General features: G+C 51.0%; 1 protein-coding gene across 1 annotated transcript in view; it reads right to left on the bottom strand.

Moving 5' to 3' along the window:
• The window catches only part of ALK (ALK receptor tyrosine kinase), a 678,275-nt gene that overhangs the window by 77,590 nt on the left and 581,230 nt on the right, over nt 1-19,455 (bottom strand). Inside the window, exons 10-11 of the mRNA XM_074341849.1 lie at nt 12,007-12,101; nt 11,709-11,837 (exon numbers count right to left, since the gene is read on the bottom strand). Coding sequence (XP_074197950.1) covers nt 11,709-11,837; nt 12,007-12,101 — 224 coding nt within the window. The remainder of the gene's footprint in view (nt 1-11,708; nt 11,838-12,006; nt 12,102-19,455) is intronic.

Below are 19,455 nucleotides of genomic sequence, written 5' to 3' on the forward strand. Positions count from 1 at the left end.
AGCAGAGCTGTAAAAATTAAGTTAAGAGAGGTCTTGGGGCTAATTTGGTTACTTCCAAGTTGGCTTCAGGCCAGAGTTGTGTCGATAAAGTATTTGATATTGTGACTGTGGACTCACCCACCTGGGGGCTACACATCATGGGTGTGGTTCGGAGGCTTAAGTGGGAAGTGGTGGTGGTTCAAGTACCAGCCCTGCCACACTCAGGCCTGAAGAGTCATTGATTTCTGCCCTCATCTGCTCTTGTCCGCAGACCGGGGAGAGGAAACCTGGTGCCTGGCCACAGGGTTTGTGGTAGTAGGATTTGTTGCCTCCTGTTGTCAGGTCCCTTGGCTCCTGGGAGAGAGGCCACAGGGTGGGCGGCCAGAACCCTCACTGCTTTATTCTTAGTAGTTGTTGTCTGGTTCTAAGTCATGAAGGGTGCAGTCCTTACAAGGCCCTTGAGACTATAAAACCTCTGACAGATGGGCAGATGGAGATGCGGGTAGCCCAGGTGGCCGAGTGAGTAGGAGCTGGAGAGAACAAATGTCCTGACTCCTGCGCCAAGGTCCTGGACCTTCCAGGATGGACTGGAGAACAGGGAAACATGAGAAGGTGGGAAACCCAAATGTCAAGGGCAGAAAGGGAAGGGGTCCGGGAGCAAGTAGGACCAAATGGTTGACCAACAATAGAAGACAAATTGTATAAGACTAGAGAAAAGGGAAGAGACACTTCTCCGTTGCTCCCACTTGTAATGCAGTCATGGTGGCTAGACATGCAGTGGTCTTGAGGCAATAAGCATGATGAAAAGGCCAAAAAGATCACAGAGATGTGAGTCTTGGCGTCGCGAGCCCGAGCTAACATCAGCGGTCATCTGTAAGTTTTTGTTATGGGACTGGACTCTTCCTTGGGCTGCCAGCCATCGGCTGGCTCACACTCACTGTGGAGGAAGCCTCCTAGAATCCAGATGTCCACCTAGCTGCAATGAAAACACCACTGATCAGAGACTCCTGCTGCTCTCACTTAGACAGCGATGCCCGCCTGGAGTGGGACCAGGTTTCCAGTGCTTCCTCAGTCACTGTGTGTGGCCTTCAGCCTGCCTTCCTTGGTGGAGAGCCAGGTGTCTGGGTCACTCCCCCGGCCCAGTCTGCTCAGCGCAGGTGTGCTCCCCTTTCTCCACCACCCGCTGCTGTGTCTCCACACACTTCATGGCCAAGGCGTTTAGAGCCTATGAGAGTTGTAGCTATGTTGTGGAGGGCCTTGGAGGTCTCCCCAGGCCACACCAGCCTAGGAGTGAAAAGTGGGATCTTAACATTGGTAACAAGCAGCATCACCCTGGCTCCGCTTTGAAGCACACCTGCCAAAACCTCAGGTCTTCTCTCCTAACACCCTTGGGTACAGCACGCGTGCTCTGCCACTGTCATCTCTGTCCCCTTAACTTGCCTTATTTTCCTCATAACACATCACTACCTGAATCTGTATCATCTGTACACTGCCTGCTGTCTGTCTCCCTCCAGTGGGTAAACTCTACAAAAGTAAGGCTTAGTTAATTTTGTTCACTGCCTTGTTTCCATGACCTAAAACAGTACCAGTCACATAGGATAAACCTTTGTTATATGAAAATAAAGCCAAAACCAAAAAAGTAGAAAGAAAAGAGTAGGCCAAACATCAGCCCCCAAACCCACTTGCGCGGTCAGAGACGGAGCTCACGCATGCTGGGGGTTCTGTGTGTGGCTGGACGGGAGCCTCTCTGGGGCTCCTGTGTTAGAGTGAGAGCATTATGGGGTGGAGCGGACCAGAGGCGCTCTTGTGGTGGAAGTGGATGCTTGCTGAAAGGCATTCTGTCTCTTACCCATGACTGCGCAGCAGAGAGCCGGTAGGCTCCTGGGGAGCCAGCACACACCTTCATGTGCTCACTCGCACACACACCAGCACACACTCACGTGTGCACACCCACACGTATGTAACTGAAATGCAGGGAGCCCTGCAGTCTGTAAGGAAACACTCCATCCTACTCCTTAGCAGTGTGGGCACACCTCGGGCCCCATGGCTGATGGAGCTGATCAGCCGACAGACTGAACAGACTAGTTAGCGGGATCAGAGCCATAAATCTGGCAGAAGGAAGATAGTCCTCTCTCAGGGAGCTCATCTGAGGCCTGGGGACTTTTTCTGATTTTCAGTTGGGTTGCTGGACAAGCCCAAGCTGTGCCTTATTTTCCTGACTTGATAATGTTAATTCCAGAATTGGATCATTCAGTCTGTCAGTCACTTAATAAAAAATAATAATTAAGTGAATAAAATGTGCTCTCACATTATGAAGTCACTGTCAACATTCACTGTAAAAATCAAATCAGGCCACCCAGACACAGTCACCTGGGATTTGTCTGAAAATCTGTCCTTGGAGAAAGTTCTGGAGTCCCTGATATTTCTGAGATCTTGACCAACTTTAAAAGACTAAAAACCCTCTTTCACTTTATATTGATGAGTGGGTCTTTGGGGGTTATCCTCTACGCCCTCACCCAAGTCACATATTTCCCCCAAGTGGAGTTTGAGGGTTTCACCTGCAAACTGGCGATCAACTGGGCTGGGGGAATTGACTGAACAAGATGACCTAGCAGGCAAAATATTGCCTTCCCCCTTTTTAACATGGTTAGTTTTAAGAGGTCAAAAACTAGAATTTGCTTAAAATTTTAAAAAATTAAGAAAAATAGGCCCAGAGCACACAGTTATGTATAAATGAAAGAGTACACAGCTCACAGGTGGAGGTGAAGGAGGAGATAAATATGCTGAAAATGTATAGAAGGCAACGTACCAGGGGCACGTGAATTGGCCCAATCTTTTCTGTTCTACAGTTTAATAATGTTAATAGCAATATCACACAACATTTTATATTAGTATAGTCTTTTGGAACTTTCAAAGCCTGTTAGAAACGATCTCGCTTGCTCACCACAGCGGCCAGCTCTGAGAAAGAGCTGGGGCAGGTAATCATTATCCCTACCTCATGGACAAAGGAAAAGTGGGGGCTCAGAACGTCCGACTGTCCTGAAGTCGCATGGCTAGAACCACGGTCTCTAGGACTCTCTGTGTTCCATTTGCCGTCCTCTTACGGACTGGTACTCAGTGGGTACTTTGTGAACATTTAAGTGTCTGTGGAACGTTGAACAGAGAGGCTTGAGATTGCTGCCAGGAATTCTGTCCTTCAGAATCCACAATGAGCTCTCAGAGCTCCCTGGAGATTGGTCGATCTCCAACACATGAAAGCCACTGCAGGTAGGCTGTCAGGGGGCGCCAATCATCTCTACCTCCTGGTAGCCACACCCTTGCATAATCCCCTCCCTTTGAATGTGGGCGAGACCTGTGAGTCACTTCTAACCGTGGAATGTGGCAAAGGTGATGGAGTGTTATTTTCATGATTATGTTACATAAGACTGTAACTTCCATCTTGCTAGCACATGCCCTATTTCTCTGTCTCTGTCTCTGTCTCTCTTTCCCTTTCTCTCTCTCATCATTGGCTTCTCCAGGAACTGTCAACAACCAGTGAGCTTGGGAGTAACTCCCTCCTCAGTTGAGCTTTCAGATGAGACCCAGCCCTGGCTAACATCTTGTGCAACCATATGAGAAAATGAGAAACTATGAAGCAGAGGACCCAGCCGAGCTGTGCCTGAGTTTCCTGACCCACAGAAACTACTATAAAAAATGTGTGTTGTTTTAAGCCACTATGTTTATGGTAATTTGTAACTGAGCAAAAGATATCTATCCATACCCCCAAAAGCCCACCCCGGAAGCCAGTGCTTTCTCTGACCTCATCTTTTATGTAAACACCCTGCATGGAGGGCACTGGCTGGGCTGAGCTCTTCCCTGGGCCCTCTCCCTCCTGTTTGACTCAGTGATGGCTAAGGCAATTCCACCTCTGGTTCCTTTTCCTCTTGGCAATGGAGGGGGAAGCCAGGGAGGAACCCCTCTTGGGATCTAGAGTTAGCATTTCAGCCCTTCTCCTCTGAGCTCTTTTGTCCAGCTCTGGGCCCAGAAAAACTGGAAAAATATCCCTCTTTCCAGGATCACTGAAGCTTTGCTACAAAAGGCAAAGAGCTGAGTAGGCTCCAAGGGGATGCAGTTGCTCTGCCGGCAGAACTAGCAAGCTTGGGAGAAGGACGATAATTAAAGGCGGACTTCCCAAATAGCAAGTGCTTAATGCACCTGCACTGATGGAGGGGCCTTTGTGTTCTGCTGGTCCTGGAGTTAAACGATCCTAATCAAAGTGTGCTGAGACCAGAGTTCTGGGACCATTTATTGTCTCCCACTTACGTAAACTTTCACTGAAACAAATGGGACAAAACAACATGTTTCCTTTAGCCAGCCAGGAGAGAGAAAGGAAGTGGGTCCTCTCTGCTGCTAGGCATGGTGTGAAGGCATTTTGTCCGAAGCTTTGCCTTAATGTCAACCACCACATGGTGTTAGACTGGAGGTTTGTGAGGCGTGTCTGAGTCCGTCAGAGTTGGGTGCTGCTGCACTCATTCTCCAGAGGGGCCCAGGGTCGGGCAGCTCTGAAGTAACACTGTTGATTCCTGGCTTTCTCAAAGGACACTGGACTCCTTTTAGAAAGGAGGATCAGTTCAGCATAATTTACAATGCACCAGTCTTGGATGGAGACCTCACCATCCAAGGCAGAATAAAGTCAGAGCTGGAGAGTAGGGGGATCTGTCCTAATTCCAAATGTGATCAGAACTGGACACTGGAAAGGGACCCAGAACCTCCCTTGTGCTGGGCTAGTGGTGGCGTCATGTCGGCCTTCTGTGGAAAGAGAAGGTGGATGTAGCCAATCTGGATGTGGCAAGAGCTTCTCCCTAACTGTGGTCAGCAGCTGGCTGGTATTTGGGGTTGTTCCTAATGGGCATGGGGTTAGAGTGGGAAGACTTTGGGGTGAGCTGGCTTGAGAGGGAACCCTGGCTCTGCAGCTGACTGGTGGGGCAGGTCACACAACATTTCTGATTCTGTCTCCTCAGATCTAAAATGGGGAAAATAATGATAGCTCACGTAGCTCACTTTGTGTCAAGCACCGCTCTAAGCCTCTGACACGCATTCACTCGTGTGATCTGTTCATCAAACCTATGAGATGGAAACCCTAAGACTATAAGCGCCATTTTTTGGACGTGGGGAAACAAAGCCATGCCAAGGAGGAGTGGCTTAATGTAAGTGGCAGAGCTGACCGGTGATGTCTATCCTGGGGCACCTGGGGGGGAGAGTCTGTAAGGATCATGTAAGAGGCACTGAGCGTGCGTAGTAGCTGTAGACGGTGTACAGAGGAAAGCAGGCAGTCTGCAAATGGTGAACATTCACCCACGAGCTCTGCTGCTTGCGAGCACTATGCCAGGGTGCAGGGCTTCCTATCCAGCTTTCAGTTCCCCCTGTCACCATCACCAGGTCCCTGCGGAAGTGCTTTCTCTTCCTCGGCCACCGAGCAGGCCCTGGGCCTCGGTGTCGGCCACCTCCTGGGGATGCCGACTGGCTCTCCAGCGTGCAAAGCCTGTTGCACCAGAGGGACTTGTTAACGTGAGTAATGCGGATCATGAATCACGAATTAGTTCCACGCCACCTCTCTTCCTGGAGCACAGCTGCGCTAGCTCCTGGGGAAGGGAGCCGCGCCCAAATGAAGAGTGACATCCTAACTGGGAGGGTGCCAAGCCTGCCACAGTGACTGGTGGCCCACGAGCCTTGTTAAGGCTGGTGCCTCATGCGTCATCACTATACGCTGGCTATAAATAGGTGATAATCTAAAATTAGTGAGGAAAAGAGAACATGTAGCACATGGTTAAACAGCAGGCCAGCTGAGCAGCGAAGTGGCCAGAGCTGGAATGGGTTTAAGAGCTGCCTGCCCAGCTCTTAAAGAGGTGCTCCCCCAGACGAACGGGGGGTTCTGGGAAAGGCTACATAAGCGGGAAGTGTCAGAAGTGCCTTTCACGTGCGCCCACGATGGCTGGGGCGCTGGAGACACGCTGGTTAGCCACAGCTACCAGCTTTCTTACACGCGCAGGGGTATGCTGTGTGCCTGGTGCACTATTTTGAATATTACTGAAGATGGAGATGTGCTCTGTTTAAGCAAAAACTGACATTATAAACAGGGTTTTTCAGAGAAGAGAAATTCCTCTAGATGACCCCCAACAGTGGGATTCTTTAAAGGTTTCTTTATCACAGCTTTGCCCTTTGGAATATGATCTGGCTTAGAAAACTTGATTCTTCATGTGATTTTAGAGAAACTTATTCTTTAGCCTTTTACACAGGGTGTATAACTTAGGGCAAGTTACTCTGCCTCTGTGGGCCTCAAGTTCCTCGTCTGTAACAGGGGGATAATACTCTAGTACAAGTGAGGGAACTCATACGAAACAGCCAGCATGGTTCCCAGCGCACGGCGATGCTCGGTGACTAGTGGTTATTACTGCTGTGTAAGGAGGAGACGCATGATACGAGGCCTTTGCTGTCTGAGACCTCAAAGCTCAAAAGATGCTACATGGTCGGAACCGCCTCCACTCTGTCCCAAGGACCACACCCCTTTGGATGGAGGAGGTCGGGCTGCAGTCTGGGGTTCTTAAACTCTGTTTCAAACCAGGCTTTCCTTGTGAGTTTGTTAAAAAGGCAGGTTTTGACCTCTCACTCCTAGATATTAAGATTCCACAGGTCTGCGGGGCCCAGGAATCTGCATTTTAACCAGCAGCACCTGTGGGTCCTCCCTCCCCCAGCCGAGTCACAAGAAGCAGATGACATGAGGACACACTTGGAGAAAATCTAGGTGGCATCTAGGTCCCCGCCAGCTGATCTGCTCACTGCTGCATTCATGCAGCCCCAGATTCTGTCACTGGTTATTTCTGGGGAAAGCTGTTAACGGTGCCATGAACCCAGGAGTCTACTCTGAGTTCCCCATGGAGCGTGGGCCTCCTATCCTTACTTGTTCCCTGTCCTCCCAATGCCTTTGGGGCCTTCTGCCTTCAAAACTGGCACACAGTAAAGAGGCATGGCTAAAGGGGAACCCCAGCTTCCTCTCTGCCCTCAGCCTGGCATGGGGCTGTCTGCAGTGCTGACAGGTGGTAAGGAGACAGGAGTTTCTGGAACTGGACTAGGATACACTTAAGTCTTTAGGATCTGGGTGACCCTTCACTATCAGGGTGTGCTGCTGCAGGGAGCTTGACTGGGCCTGCAGGGCCTGTTTCTGATGGAAACAAAGACCGCCAGCGAATGAGATGATAGGTTCTGAGTGAGGGGAATTGGGCCCTGCGAATCCTGCCTTCCAATAATGCTGTCATCCCCAGAAGGGTGTACTTGGAACATAATGGCTCCAGCTACAAATTCTATTAACTCTAATAGTTGTTCTGTGGTGAATGGATAATGCATTTAGCAGAAATAGACCCAATCAATTTATGTGAAACACATAAAACTTTCTCATTGGAATTGGCATCTGGTCTTGAATCATAGGAGCATGTGTGGAAATGGGCAGTCTGTCCCCCTCACTTCTGGGCGCATTAGCAGTGCCATGGGTTAGTTAGAGAGATGGGCCCAGGAGAGCGCTGGCTCCCTTCAGCCCTTAGAACCATGGCGCTAGGAATGGATGGGGAGAGACCTGGAGGCTGTCTACTTCAAACCTTGACCTTTAAAAGTAGCAGTTTTCTGGCCTTTGTCGGTGTTTGAGTTAGCCCCTCTCATACGAGCTCTGTTACTGTGGGTTTGCTGACATGCCCCAGACATCAGAGGAGGTCACAGAAGGCTGGGCAGAGGCGGGAGCCTCCCCAGGAACAAAGCTTGCAGGCCAGCCAGGGCTGTGCACAGGGGTTCTGACTCCTGGTCCAATGCTCTTCTCCACCCATTTGTAATTGTCCACTCCCCGACCCCAACCTTTGGCAAGAGACATATATTTAGAAAACAGTAAACCAATTGTCACCAACCAACCCCGAGGCAAGACTGTGGCTTGATGCCAGGGCTTTGCAAGTTACAGATACCTGTGGGTTGAGCTAATTCCCTCCTGCCCTCCTACACAATGTGTGAGCCTACAGGAGAAAGGAAGAGGGGTAAGAACGCTGAGGGCAGAGTCATTTGGCTCTGTGGGTCCTACCTGCCCTCACCTGGGCTTTTAGAGAGAGAGAGGTGGCAGAGGCCACATGCAGCTCTTCCTTGCTAATATTACTGCCCATTAGAGAGAGAGAGAGAGAGGGAGAAACTCTGCAGCCCGGTGATTGCATTATCCCAACCATTTGGTTAGTGTAATTGTATGTGCAAAACTGACAAATGTAATTTCCCCAGCCTTAATACTTGCCCCATTTTCTCTCCGTTTCTTCATCTGATTAGCTGAAGTGACTGAGGCTTCCGAGAATGCTCCGTGAAGCACCTGGACTGCTATTCCCTGCCTGGATGCTCCCGCGGCCCAGCTCTGCCTCGTGGGCTGGGGGTGGGGAAACCCCCAGACCCAGAGTGTCAGGCCCTCGTCAGAGGGGAGGGCTGGCTTGGGGGATGTGAGGAGTGTTTAGAAATGTGGAAGCTTGGTGAGTGATGGTTTTCAGAAGACCTCACGTGGCCTTTGCATTGCTAGGAGCTGCTCTAATGTCTGCCAGGAGAGATGAAATGCCACAAGCCACCTTTGTTCCAGCCCAGTAGAAACTGACAGCACTGAACTTTGGGGAGAAAATCTTATTATCCAGCCTCCCCCATCCTTTGTCGGGATGGCTGGGAGCTGGTCTGCTTACTGATCACGCATGGGCTCTGGTCTGGGATGCTCTCCCAGCTCTTCCCCGTTGATAGCACTGATCTCTGATAGGAGAATTGGATACTCGAAGAAGCTCAATTGGCTGAGGAATGTACTTCGAGGCCCATCCTGGCCCCGTTCCCCCACCAGCTGTGGGACACTTAAGTTCTTCCACATCATCTCCCTGATCCCTGTAGTGCCAGTAACAGCCGCCAGCTCTGGGCCAGAGTTCCAGAGTGAGGACTAGAGGAGGACACGTGAGGATGTGAGACAGCCCAGCCCTGGTCAGACTTGCTTACCGATTGTTCCTTCTATTCCTTTCCCTCTGGCCCCAGTGCACCCTTCCTCTCCAGGGGGCCCTCCCACGTAGCAGCTCTGAGTTGGGTTAAGCTTCACGATACAGGCCATGAGGTTCACAGGCTGCCCTCTTCCTGTGGGCCAGAAGCTCCAGAACAGTGGGTACCGGTTCCCCTAGTCGCTGCTGTAGCTGCGCAGTCCCAGGCATGTGGGAGGTGCCAGGCAAGGGTAAGCCAGGTGATTTTTTCTGAATGGGTGTAGCCCTGACCTTGACCTCTCCATGAGCCTGCCTGGACCCCTCCTCCGCAGGGCACTTCTCTCCCTGCAGGCACCTGGCTCTCTTAATTGGCTAATCTTTTGTCTCCTTATGCTCTCCTCTTCTAGACTGAATTCTCTGAGCTCCTGACCTGAGCCAGGACCGCCTGCAGAGGAACTTGTGCAAGAACTGTGGGGGTCTGGATTAAAGCCAAGAGGGTGAGCCTCAGGCTGGACCCAGGGTGAGGCCTGTTCTCCCTGACCAGGAGGCTGAGTCCTGGCCAAGTGACGCTTCAGGGGGCTCGGTCGACTTCATCCTGTGGGTGGTGGGGAAAGGAGGCCCTGCTCCCTCTCTCCCCATTAATCCTCCCGAATCTGCTCTGCGAGGAGTCTGCAGCAAGGTGGGGCTAACAGGTCCGTCAGAAGGAGGGATGCCTCCTGCTGCAGGAACACAGCAGGGGAGGGGTGTTGGGAGCCCGCCTCTGCTTATCCCTCACCTCAGCTGCTCCCCGATGCGGCACTGGGCTCCTGGGAAAGCACTGGCTCTATTTGGGTCTCCCAAGCCTTCCCAAAGAGCCTAGTAAGGCTGCTTGGGGATGTATTTGCCTCAATGTCCTCTACCTTTTGAGTTGGGGTCACTCTGGAAGGGGGTCTGCAGACAAAACACTGACCCACAGCCACTTGCTGTCACCCCTGTTTCAAGGCTGGGGTCATGCAGCAAAGGAAGCGTGGGTTTCAGCCACTGTCATCTCCAGCCTCTCAGGCAACCACTTGCTTCTGATTTTATTCAGAGGTGGTGGGGGAGCATCGCCGCTTTTGAGCCACTGTGAGATTTCATTAGTCCGAGTGGCCACTGGGCAGATCCTTACTGATCAGTCTTTTAGGGGCAGTGGGAGTTATATGGCAATAAACCAGAGTCAGGCAGGGCAGATGACTGCCTCCTAAATGTTGGCTGCAGGGGAGCCGCTGCTGACATCTTAGGATTGAGCTCAAGCATCAATCACTCACCGGTCGATCAATACATGTTTCTGGAGTCCCTGCTATGTAATCAGTGCTGGCGGTGAGACGGGGCAGGGCTTGCCACATGTTTGCTTGGCAAGACCTGCATTAATCACAGGGAGGCAGTGGTGGACCAACGGCTGGGCAGTGATGGAGGTAAGTCACGGGGCAGGGGGTGGAGAGTGGTGCTGGCAGAAGGCTGCCTCCCACCCATTAGGCGTTTTTGTGAACCACGAGGCAGAGTGCGAAACAGAGATGACGGTTTAGGAGGCCAGGTTCCCTTTTGGGTGGAAAAATGAGGTTCTAGTTCAAGGTGAAGGGAGGAAAGGGGAGAGATGATTAGAAAAGCAACCAAATTCTTTCCTCTGGTTTGGGAGCTGGATGAGATCAGGTAGGACTTGGAAGGGATGAGAGTTAGTCCTGGGACAGCTTTTTAGGGGAGGGAAAAAGGATTTCTTCAAAGACAAAGCAAAGCTAATATTTACTTAATAAGTTGAAGGTCAGTGAATTCAGTGCAATGGTATAGCCTCTACTTTTGTTTTGGTACTTTGCACTAAACAAAGATTTCATATTATAAGGAGAAATGAGAGATTTACCATTTAGCTATTGTTGTTTTAATACAGAACTATCTTTTAGAGGAAAAAGAGTGTGAGTGGACCGTGTGCTGTACACCTGCTTCTCCGGTGACTCACGTAGGAAGAAGCCTTGCATCCTCAGGCACCAGCATCACTTGGGGGAACCCCTGGGCCTGCTGGTGTCGGGCCTGGTGGCCTTCATCAGCTTCTCTGGGGCTCACAGATCTAATAACCGCTGATGGACCTCATACTGGGTTTGGAGACTGATTCCAAGAGATTTTCTTCTGGCACATAGAGTAGCTGAGAAGTCACACCCATGGTTTAGGGTTAGAAGCTGAAGAGGCCTGTGTTTGGAGCAGCAAGGGCTCCCATGAGAAGCCTCTCAGCCTGGGAGATGCGGAACCGAACAGCTTTGGAGGGGAGCCAAGCTTTGAGGAAATGCATCGAACCTGAAGTCTTTAGGGTTTTATACATGATGAGCTAGCCTGCCTGTGTGCAACAGATAACTTGGCCTTGGGCCCAACCCTCTTAATGAGGAGAAGAAATCGATAGAAGGTTTGCTTTGTGCAGTAACTGGGGAGCAGTCAAAGAAAGGAGGAGACCGGCTTTGTCCTCGCGTTTGTGTTGGGGCCTGGGTATTCCCCAGGCACGAGAGACAGCTGCTCCTTTGCACAGCTTCCAGAAGCTCCATTTGCCCAGCAGTAAGACAACCAAACAGCTCCCTCTTGAGGCCCAACAGCCAGGGTATAGGTGACATTCTTTCTAAAGGTCAGCTATTTTATTCTTTAAACACAGCTCCTCACCCCAATCACAGCACATATCTTCCTTCTACCTGGGCAACCAAAAATTACTTTGCTCAAATTTAGAAGTTGAACCCTTACCTGTGGGGTCAAAGATGGGGGTCTCTCTCGGTGTATTTTCCCAGGGCTTTGGCTCCTTGTTTGGGTTTCTCTCAAACAGATTTCTTGATTTGGGTGCTGTATTCTGTGGCAACTTGTCCTCCCCACTGACTAGAACGAGAAGACCCCACAGGCTGAGTTAAGTGAGGCTCAGTTTACAGCAGAGAGATGAGCTTCCCCCAGGGAGGGTGGACGAGACCACTGGGCTTGGGTTAAGGAGGGGCAGTGAGGCCCGGGGTAGTCTGGGGTGGGGACAGGTGCCAGGGACAGGGGCACTCACTGGTGAGGTAGCAGTCCAGGCTGATGGAGACATTGTCGAAAGCCACGGTGGCTCTGGATCCTGGTCCCCACCACGCGACAATCTGCAGCCAGAACCTGTACGTGTGTCAAGAGGAGTGTGTATGAGGAACAATGTGGGAGGGTCAGGTCTTAGGATTCAGCATCCAGCACGATCCAGATGTGTGCTGATGACCTGGCCTGTGACTGTCATTTTTATCAGCCTCACCTCGTCACAGAGAACTGGCAAGAGTGGTGAAGTGAACATCTCCCCCACTGCTGCACAGAGCACCTCCCTTCTCCGTAGGTTTAGTAGAATAGGGAGCCTGGGACCTGAGAGCAGCCCCCCTGATACTCTGAGGAGACTCCTGTGCTCCCTGGAGTCTGGGTGTGCATGGTGTGCAGACGGGCAAGGCTTCACAGTTGAGGGTGCTGAGGTCTTATTAAAATACTGAGATGCTTCTGTGCCAGCTGATAAAGAGCCTCTGCCTGGCGTGTCCTCTGCTTGTTGGTTGCCTCAGGCAGCCTGGCTCTGTCCCTGGAGTCCCCTGAATTTTTTTATTATCTAGCAACTGAGAGGTTAAACCTCAAAGTGTGGGTCTGAAGGATCCCGAGTTTTGTTCAGTATCTGTTGTGACTGGGGTTGGTCTGTGCAGTGCCCGACTGATTGTTAACTAGCAAATGATTTGACTATGATCCTTGGGGGTGTCTGTAAGCAACACAGAGTGGGCCATAAATGTTAACAGTGAATCCATGAGATATTGTTTCTTTCCATCTCTTTCAAAGCCTTGGAGGGTCAGGTCCTGGGACTGTGGCTAGGGAAGGCTTTAGAGTGGGATAAACAGAGAATACCTTTGGTTCATTTGTTTCCTAGGAAGTCATCCTCCTGGAACGCTATCAGTCAACCAGCCCTGTCCTGCAGTGAAGTGAGTTTCCTGAGAACTGAAAAAATCTCTCTCACCTTTCAGAAAGTCAATCCAGAATGACCTGCCAAAGACTGTGCAGTCTCTGGGTGGATGTTAAAATATCAAGAGAGGAAACGCGTGCCCGTCCACACACGGCACAGATAAACCACGCGTGAGACGGCCAACAATGGAATGCTACTCTCTGATGAAAAAGAACGGGCTCCTTTGAGGGCTATAAAATGGATGGATCTCAAAAACATCATGCTAAGTTAAAGAAGCCAGGCAATAATTAAAACCTCATGAGTCCATTCACTTACATTATCCCATTTATATGAAATGTATAGAATAGGCAAATCGATAGAGACTGAAAGCAGATTAGAGGTTGCCTAGGACTGGAAATGGGAACAGCATTGACAGTAAACCAGCACAAGAAAGATCTAGGGTGATGAAGATACTCTGAAATTGGATCGTGGTGCTCTTGGCACAACTCTGTATGTTTGCTAAAAGTCACTGATGTGTACTCTTAAAACAGGTGAATTTATGCTTTGTAAATCATAGTTTGAAAAAGCTGGCAGAAAAAGGAGAGAGGGAACTAAGACAACAGAGTTGGCAGCATGGGGGAGCAAAAGCAGAAAACAGGAGGGTTGGCAGGTGTGCGAGACTGACAGGGTGGAGAAGGCAGGGCGGAGAGGGCCATGGAAACACAGGGAATGGAACGATAGCAGAGGGAGGAAAGGCACGTGGGAGAGAAACAAGGAGAAAATGTTCGCTAACACTGTGCAGCGAGGACAGCAAAGCTTTACGGTCAGCGAGTGAACTGCCACAGGGGCTGGAAGCCCGCGAGCAGGTGACCTCAGATCAACACGCAGAAGGGCTAGACACCGGTGTGGTTACTCCTGGCCTGCGAAGAATCCCTGCCTCCTGCGGTGGAAAGACTTGAAATTAAACGTCAACTTTTATCTAAATAGGAGGTTAATGACTGGCTATTCTTAACTGAATTACTTGGTAAATCCATCTATGCCTTCACTTGTCTCGTGAAATCTGGTCAACCACAAATAATCCTTCTTGTTTGAAAGTCACAATTAGAGGGTCCACATATGGCTCAATTTTAAAGGGAAATACCTGGGTCTGCTGTACTCATGGCCAACCCCATGGTGCCCTCAGGCCACATTCCCCATGATGGGGTCTACATGCCCTGCCTTAGGCTAGACCAGCAAGGAGGGCTGGTCGTTGGCTGGGTATGGAAGGAAGAGTGCCCAGTGGAGAATCCCCAAATCCTGTTCTGGGACACTTGAGCACGTTGGGTGACGGTGCATGGGGGAAGCGTAGCACAAGAACCCATCCGACTTGTCCGGCCAGATCTTGGCACCTATCGTGAGTGTGTGAGTGTGTGTGTGTGAGTGTGTATGTGTGTGTGTGCATGTGAGAGTGTGTGTGAGTGTGAGGAGGTAAAGATGGTGAGAGGCCCATATGTCTTGCACACCTGCACTGGGTTTCCTCCACGAGTCTTGGCAAGGTCACAGCTATGGTTTCCCTGGATCTCTACAGAGGACGTGGTCCACAGGTGACTCCCAACTGGAGCCTGTGTAACCTCAGACACAGCCAGGGCTAGGGTTTCCAGGTGGCAAACCAGTGCCCTAATATTGCTTGTTCTCTTTACAGCAGTTGCCAGGGTTAGGGAGATTTGCAGCAAGAAAACAGGCACTTGGCGCTACTTGGAGGGGGTGCTGAGAAAGAATCATGTACCCTGGTGGAGCATCAGGGAGGCAGAGTGCACAGCATTGGGTAGGGGGCCCTCTGCCTATCTTTCCAGTTCTCCACTCCGGGTCATCATCTCCTAGTCCGTCCTCTACAGGCCAAGGGCCCAGGCCAGGCACTGACCTCAAAGCTGAGCGACATCCTGGGAGTACCCCCTGGGGAGGCCTGGCATGCCTGAGTGAGCACACTACATGTGTCTGGCTGTTGAGCATGGGGAGGGAGCTGAAATCCCTGTTTTCCCCTGAACAAGCCCTTCCCCTAAATGCACGTCTCCCCTCCCCTCTCTGCTCTCCCTGCCCCCCCCCGCCCCCCCGCCGCCTTCCTCCTTTATTACTCAGAGATTAGAGCTGCAAGGTCTCAGCCAGCCACTGGGCCCCTTAGTATGGATGGCATGATGCAAGCTGGAGCTGGAATGGTTTCTAAATAGAAGAGTTTTTAAAGTGCTCTGCGAGGCAATGGCAGTGGCAGCTGCTATTGAAGAGAGTTTGACTGACACTGGGAATTGCACACATTTTGAGTCAGGAACACTCATAAGAATCAGGGAAGACTCAATCAGATGTCAAATCAGATGTAAACATGCGACGCTGCCTCTGTCCATCCAGGAGGCCACACTGCCAATCCTTCCCCAAATGCTCCAGACTCTGGAGGCTGCAGGGAAGGGACAGGTGGGACAAAGGTGGGCCATGCAGGGAAGTGGGGAGGGCAGGGTGAAGCAGAGACAGTCTGGGAATGCAGTCTGGGGATGGTGGATGATGGGGCAGGGAGCGGACAACACAATCAATCTAGGAGCTGCTTTTCTGTGCGGGTACCAGCCAAGAGACCAGGTGGCCACAGGGCCACCCAGATTCAGGCTTCTTTACTTTGGATGGTACCTGGTTGTGTGTCTTTGCCTGAACCTCAGGTGAAGAGTTTGCTCCTGGCTCTGCTTGCCCTCTCCTCACTGGAGGTGGGTGAGACTTCATCATGGCTCTGAGTCCGGATCCAACTACTCTTTGCTGTTGAGTCCTCTAAAAGTACAGATACCAAGCCACTGTCCAGAGTCAGCCACGGCCTCAGGTCTTGGGTTTTAGCACATACCAGGCAGACCACTCTGGATCTGAGGGCAAGTTCTAACACACATACCAGATGGACTGCTCTGTGTCTGAGAGAAAGCATTACTACCAGGATCGCGGGGGCCTGGTGGTTTGAGCGAGCACACAGATTACTCCATGGCCCCTGCTCAAAGCCTTAGCTCTGTGTGGGGAAGGAAGCCTTGTTCTCCTGCTCTGCGGCAGCCTGGTAGGAGGAGGAGGGAAGAGCCCACTCGCCGGGGCTCGTCCAGCTCCCTTGCTTAGCTGTGCCATTTCAGAGCACAACAGCTGAGCGCCCCTCTGTCCAGCCCCCAGCAGCGGGGGTTTCACTCCCTGCCCCTCCCCAGTTCACACCTGCTCAGCTCTTTCTGTTTCTCTAAAAAAGACATCTTTGATTGCACGGGTGGTTGTTACTTTTTCCCTTTTTTCTAGCCAGTGGGGTTTGGAGCTTGTTAGAACAGACTTGGCTGGAGATCTTGGTTGGAGCCTGGTTTTGCATAAAGAATGCACCCCTGACTCCGTCTTGCTCAGCTTTACAGAGAGGTCTGTTGAAAGCCTGCCCAGGGGGATTCTGGGAGGTGGCCACTGGGGCAGTGGGCCAGGTTTAGAGGGGCAGCCTTGGAATTGGGGGCCTCCTAGTCTCATGGGGCAAATCTCTGCCTGGGAGACGCTGATGCAGGTCACGCACAGCTCAGAAAATGCACAATCTCATTCAGGCAGCAGACTGGTAATGGCCAGTGAATATAATGCCTTATTTGCCGCCCTGCCAGCCTCAGGGACTGACGAACCTAATTAAGTTCACTTAATGACTTTAAGTAGCTGACAGAAAGGTGTGTGTCTGAATGTGGACTGAGGGAATAGGAATGCTCTGGAGAGAAAGAAGAAACGGGTAAAAGGCATTCAGTGGATGGGCACCACGTCTTGGATTCCTCTGACCATTTAGTGGGCTCGGAAGGAGGGAGTGTTCCACTTCCCTTTTTGCAGCTGGGGCCTGTCTGGGCTCTGGCTGCTTAGGATAGGGCTGGCAGACACCGCTGAGGAAAGAAAGCTTTCTCCAATTTCTCACTGTGCAAAAGTCTTCTAAAAGGGCCTGTCACAAAGCTCGGGCTGCCGTGTGCATTTCTATTAGAACAATGCATGTGATGACAAAGCCCTGCTGCAACCATCCTCCCCTCCGTGTAACTGACTGCCGTTTCCGGTGGAAGGGGGGGGCTGATGGCCGGCTCTGGGTGCCCAGGACCAGTGTGGCAGGGCTGGGCACGTGCGCCCTGATGCTAAGAGTCTTTGGCTCTGGCACAGTAAAGTGGGGGTGGGCGGGACGGTCAAGGCCAGACTCATCAGTTGGGAGCACCCGCACCTCCCCACAGTCCCACTTGCAGAAACAACTGACCGTCTCCTAACTTAGTGTCTCTGGGCATAATGACCAGGAACAATAAGGGGAAGTCAAAACAGTGGTTCCAGGGCTGCCAAAGGCCATAGAGATCTTTCCCGGTGAACCTGGCTTCCATGAGGGAGCCCTTTGGTGTGGAATAGGGGAGAAAATGGATTTTCAGTCCGGCCGAGCAGGCAAGTCACTCAGACTCTTCAACACTCTCAGTGCCAGGCTTCCAGACACAGGCTGTCTCTGCTCACTGTGGAAACTGACACTTAGGATCTGACTCCCACACTTGCTCCAGCAAGCCAGCCGTTGGACAGTCTTGCTGCCACATGATGTTCCAGCAGGCTGCAGAGCAGGGAGGAGCCCTTCTCTAGCAAGTTCCCATTTTGCTCTTGCATCCTCTCATTCTGTGTTCGGAATACTGAGCTCTCCCTGAGCCCCAGGCTCTCGTGGGGGAAGGTGAAAGGTGGAGCCTGCTTCCTGAAGCCCTGGCCCACAGGCTTGAGTGTATCAAGTGCCCCAAGGGAGCTGAAGTAATGCAGCTTCCCCAGGGAGAGGGGGAGAGAGAAAGGGAGAGAGGGAGAGAGACACAGAGAGAGAGGCAGACAGAGAGAGAGATAGATGGTTTCTTGGGCTGTGTGTCCCCTCCCAAGTTAGTGAGATCTGGTCATCTCCAGGAGCCAGCACACAAAGAAAGAAGGGCAAGGACCCCTGGGGAGCATCATCTGACTCTGCGGATCACATACGGAGACCAGAGGGAAGATGGGAGCTTGGGCCTCTTGCTCCTCAGATCACTTTTTTGGCCAGCCCTTGCAGAACCATCCAAATTCTTTAATCTCGTTTAGTGTCTTACATCCTCCATACTATTGGTGGAGTACAACCAGCCCCTTGGAGCAAGTGGGGGCTTGGAGGGCTGTCCAGAGCTACAAAGCACCTATGCCCACACGTCTCAGACAGCATGGGACACTCGCCCCACTTTCCTCAGGATACAATGACATTTCCAACACCAGCCCCATCTGCTACCATCTGCGGCTGTGCTGACCTGAGGCTTGGAGGGCTCAGATGGTGCCAGGGATGGCACTGCTCCCCAAGGAGCGAAGACCCAGGAAAAGGATGGGGTGGGTTCCCTTCTCTCTGACACAAATATCTAGAATAGGATGAATTAGTAGCTTTCTCTGTTTGGTGGAGGCAGAGTTTTGAAAGGTAGAGTGGAATGAAGAATGGGCTGTGTACTTGGTGGGACCCTGGGCAAGTCAATGAAACTTGTTATGTGCTATCCTGGTTTTTAAAAACCTATGTAATGTGAATATTTTCATAGTGGGAGCCTTTTTTTGGTATGGGAGATTCTAGTTCATTGTTCCTGTTTTATATTTTTTTAATTAGAAATCTATACTTCCTCAGACAGTGTTATAAATTACATATCTCCTCCTCTGCCTTTAAGCAAAGATTATTTGAGCATCTACTATGAGTCAGGCACTGTGTCTGTCACTGGGAGTGTAGCGATGTGTAAGACACGGACCTTGAACTTGAGGAATATGTACAGACTTGTAATTCATACTGCTCACTGACCAGGAGATTTTAAAAGTCCCTATTGGTTCTGCCCCCATAGGGCTAGACTGTACACAACCTGAGAAAACATCGAATATGGGTAGTGAGAAAAGAATTCAAGAAAGACTTTGAAGAACTGAATGCCTCAGAGAATGGCAGAGCTACAGACAGAAGAATCACTCAGGAGAGGGGCGTGGGGTTGGAGGCCATGTTGAAGGGTGGGTGGGAAGCCAATCGGGTAACTAGGGACCCAGCTGCTTTGCTTCTAATACCAGCAGCCCAGGTACTCCTAAATTCCAGACTTTGTGCCTGGAGAGAGAGAAGAGGCTGAGAACACATTTTCAGAGGCACTGAGAGTTGTGAAAAATATATGCATCTCTTGACTTGTAAACTGAGCTGTGGATATTACCAAGACAATCTTGAGCAGATCTGAACATCCCGTTATCCTAAAGGGGTTCGCTTATTGTTGTTTTGAGCGACTACTTCTTAAACCAGGCTCACATGCTGGATCTGTCTCACTGCTTCGCACTCCTGATTGTGGAAACTTAGCAATCAAAAGCAACAACTTGTTACAAACGTCACAGTAAATCAGTGTTAGAAATAGGATTTAAAGCTCAGAATTGCTAATCTACTCCTTGCTCCAATGAGCTGGGATGTTTTCTGAGCAAGAAACAAGGCCAGATCCTTCCAGAGTTATGAATGTTTGATTTGTACATATCAATGCCTGGTTGTACATTGCACTGCTGAGCCACCAGCTGCTCTCTCCCTCTCTTCTCGGAGGACTGACCCAAGCC

The sequence above is a fragment of the Camelus bactrianus genome, chromosome 15 (assembly GCF_048773025.1).
Source record: "Camelus bactrianus isolate YW-2024 breed Bactrian camel chromosome 15, ASM4877302v1, whole genome shotgun sequence".
NCBI classification, from domain to species: domain Eukaryota; kingdom Metazoa; phylum Chordata; class Mammalia; order Artiodactyla; family Camelidae; genus Camelus; species Camelus bactrianus.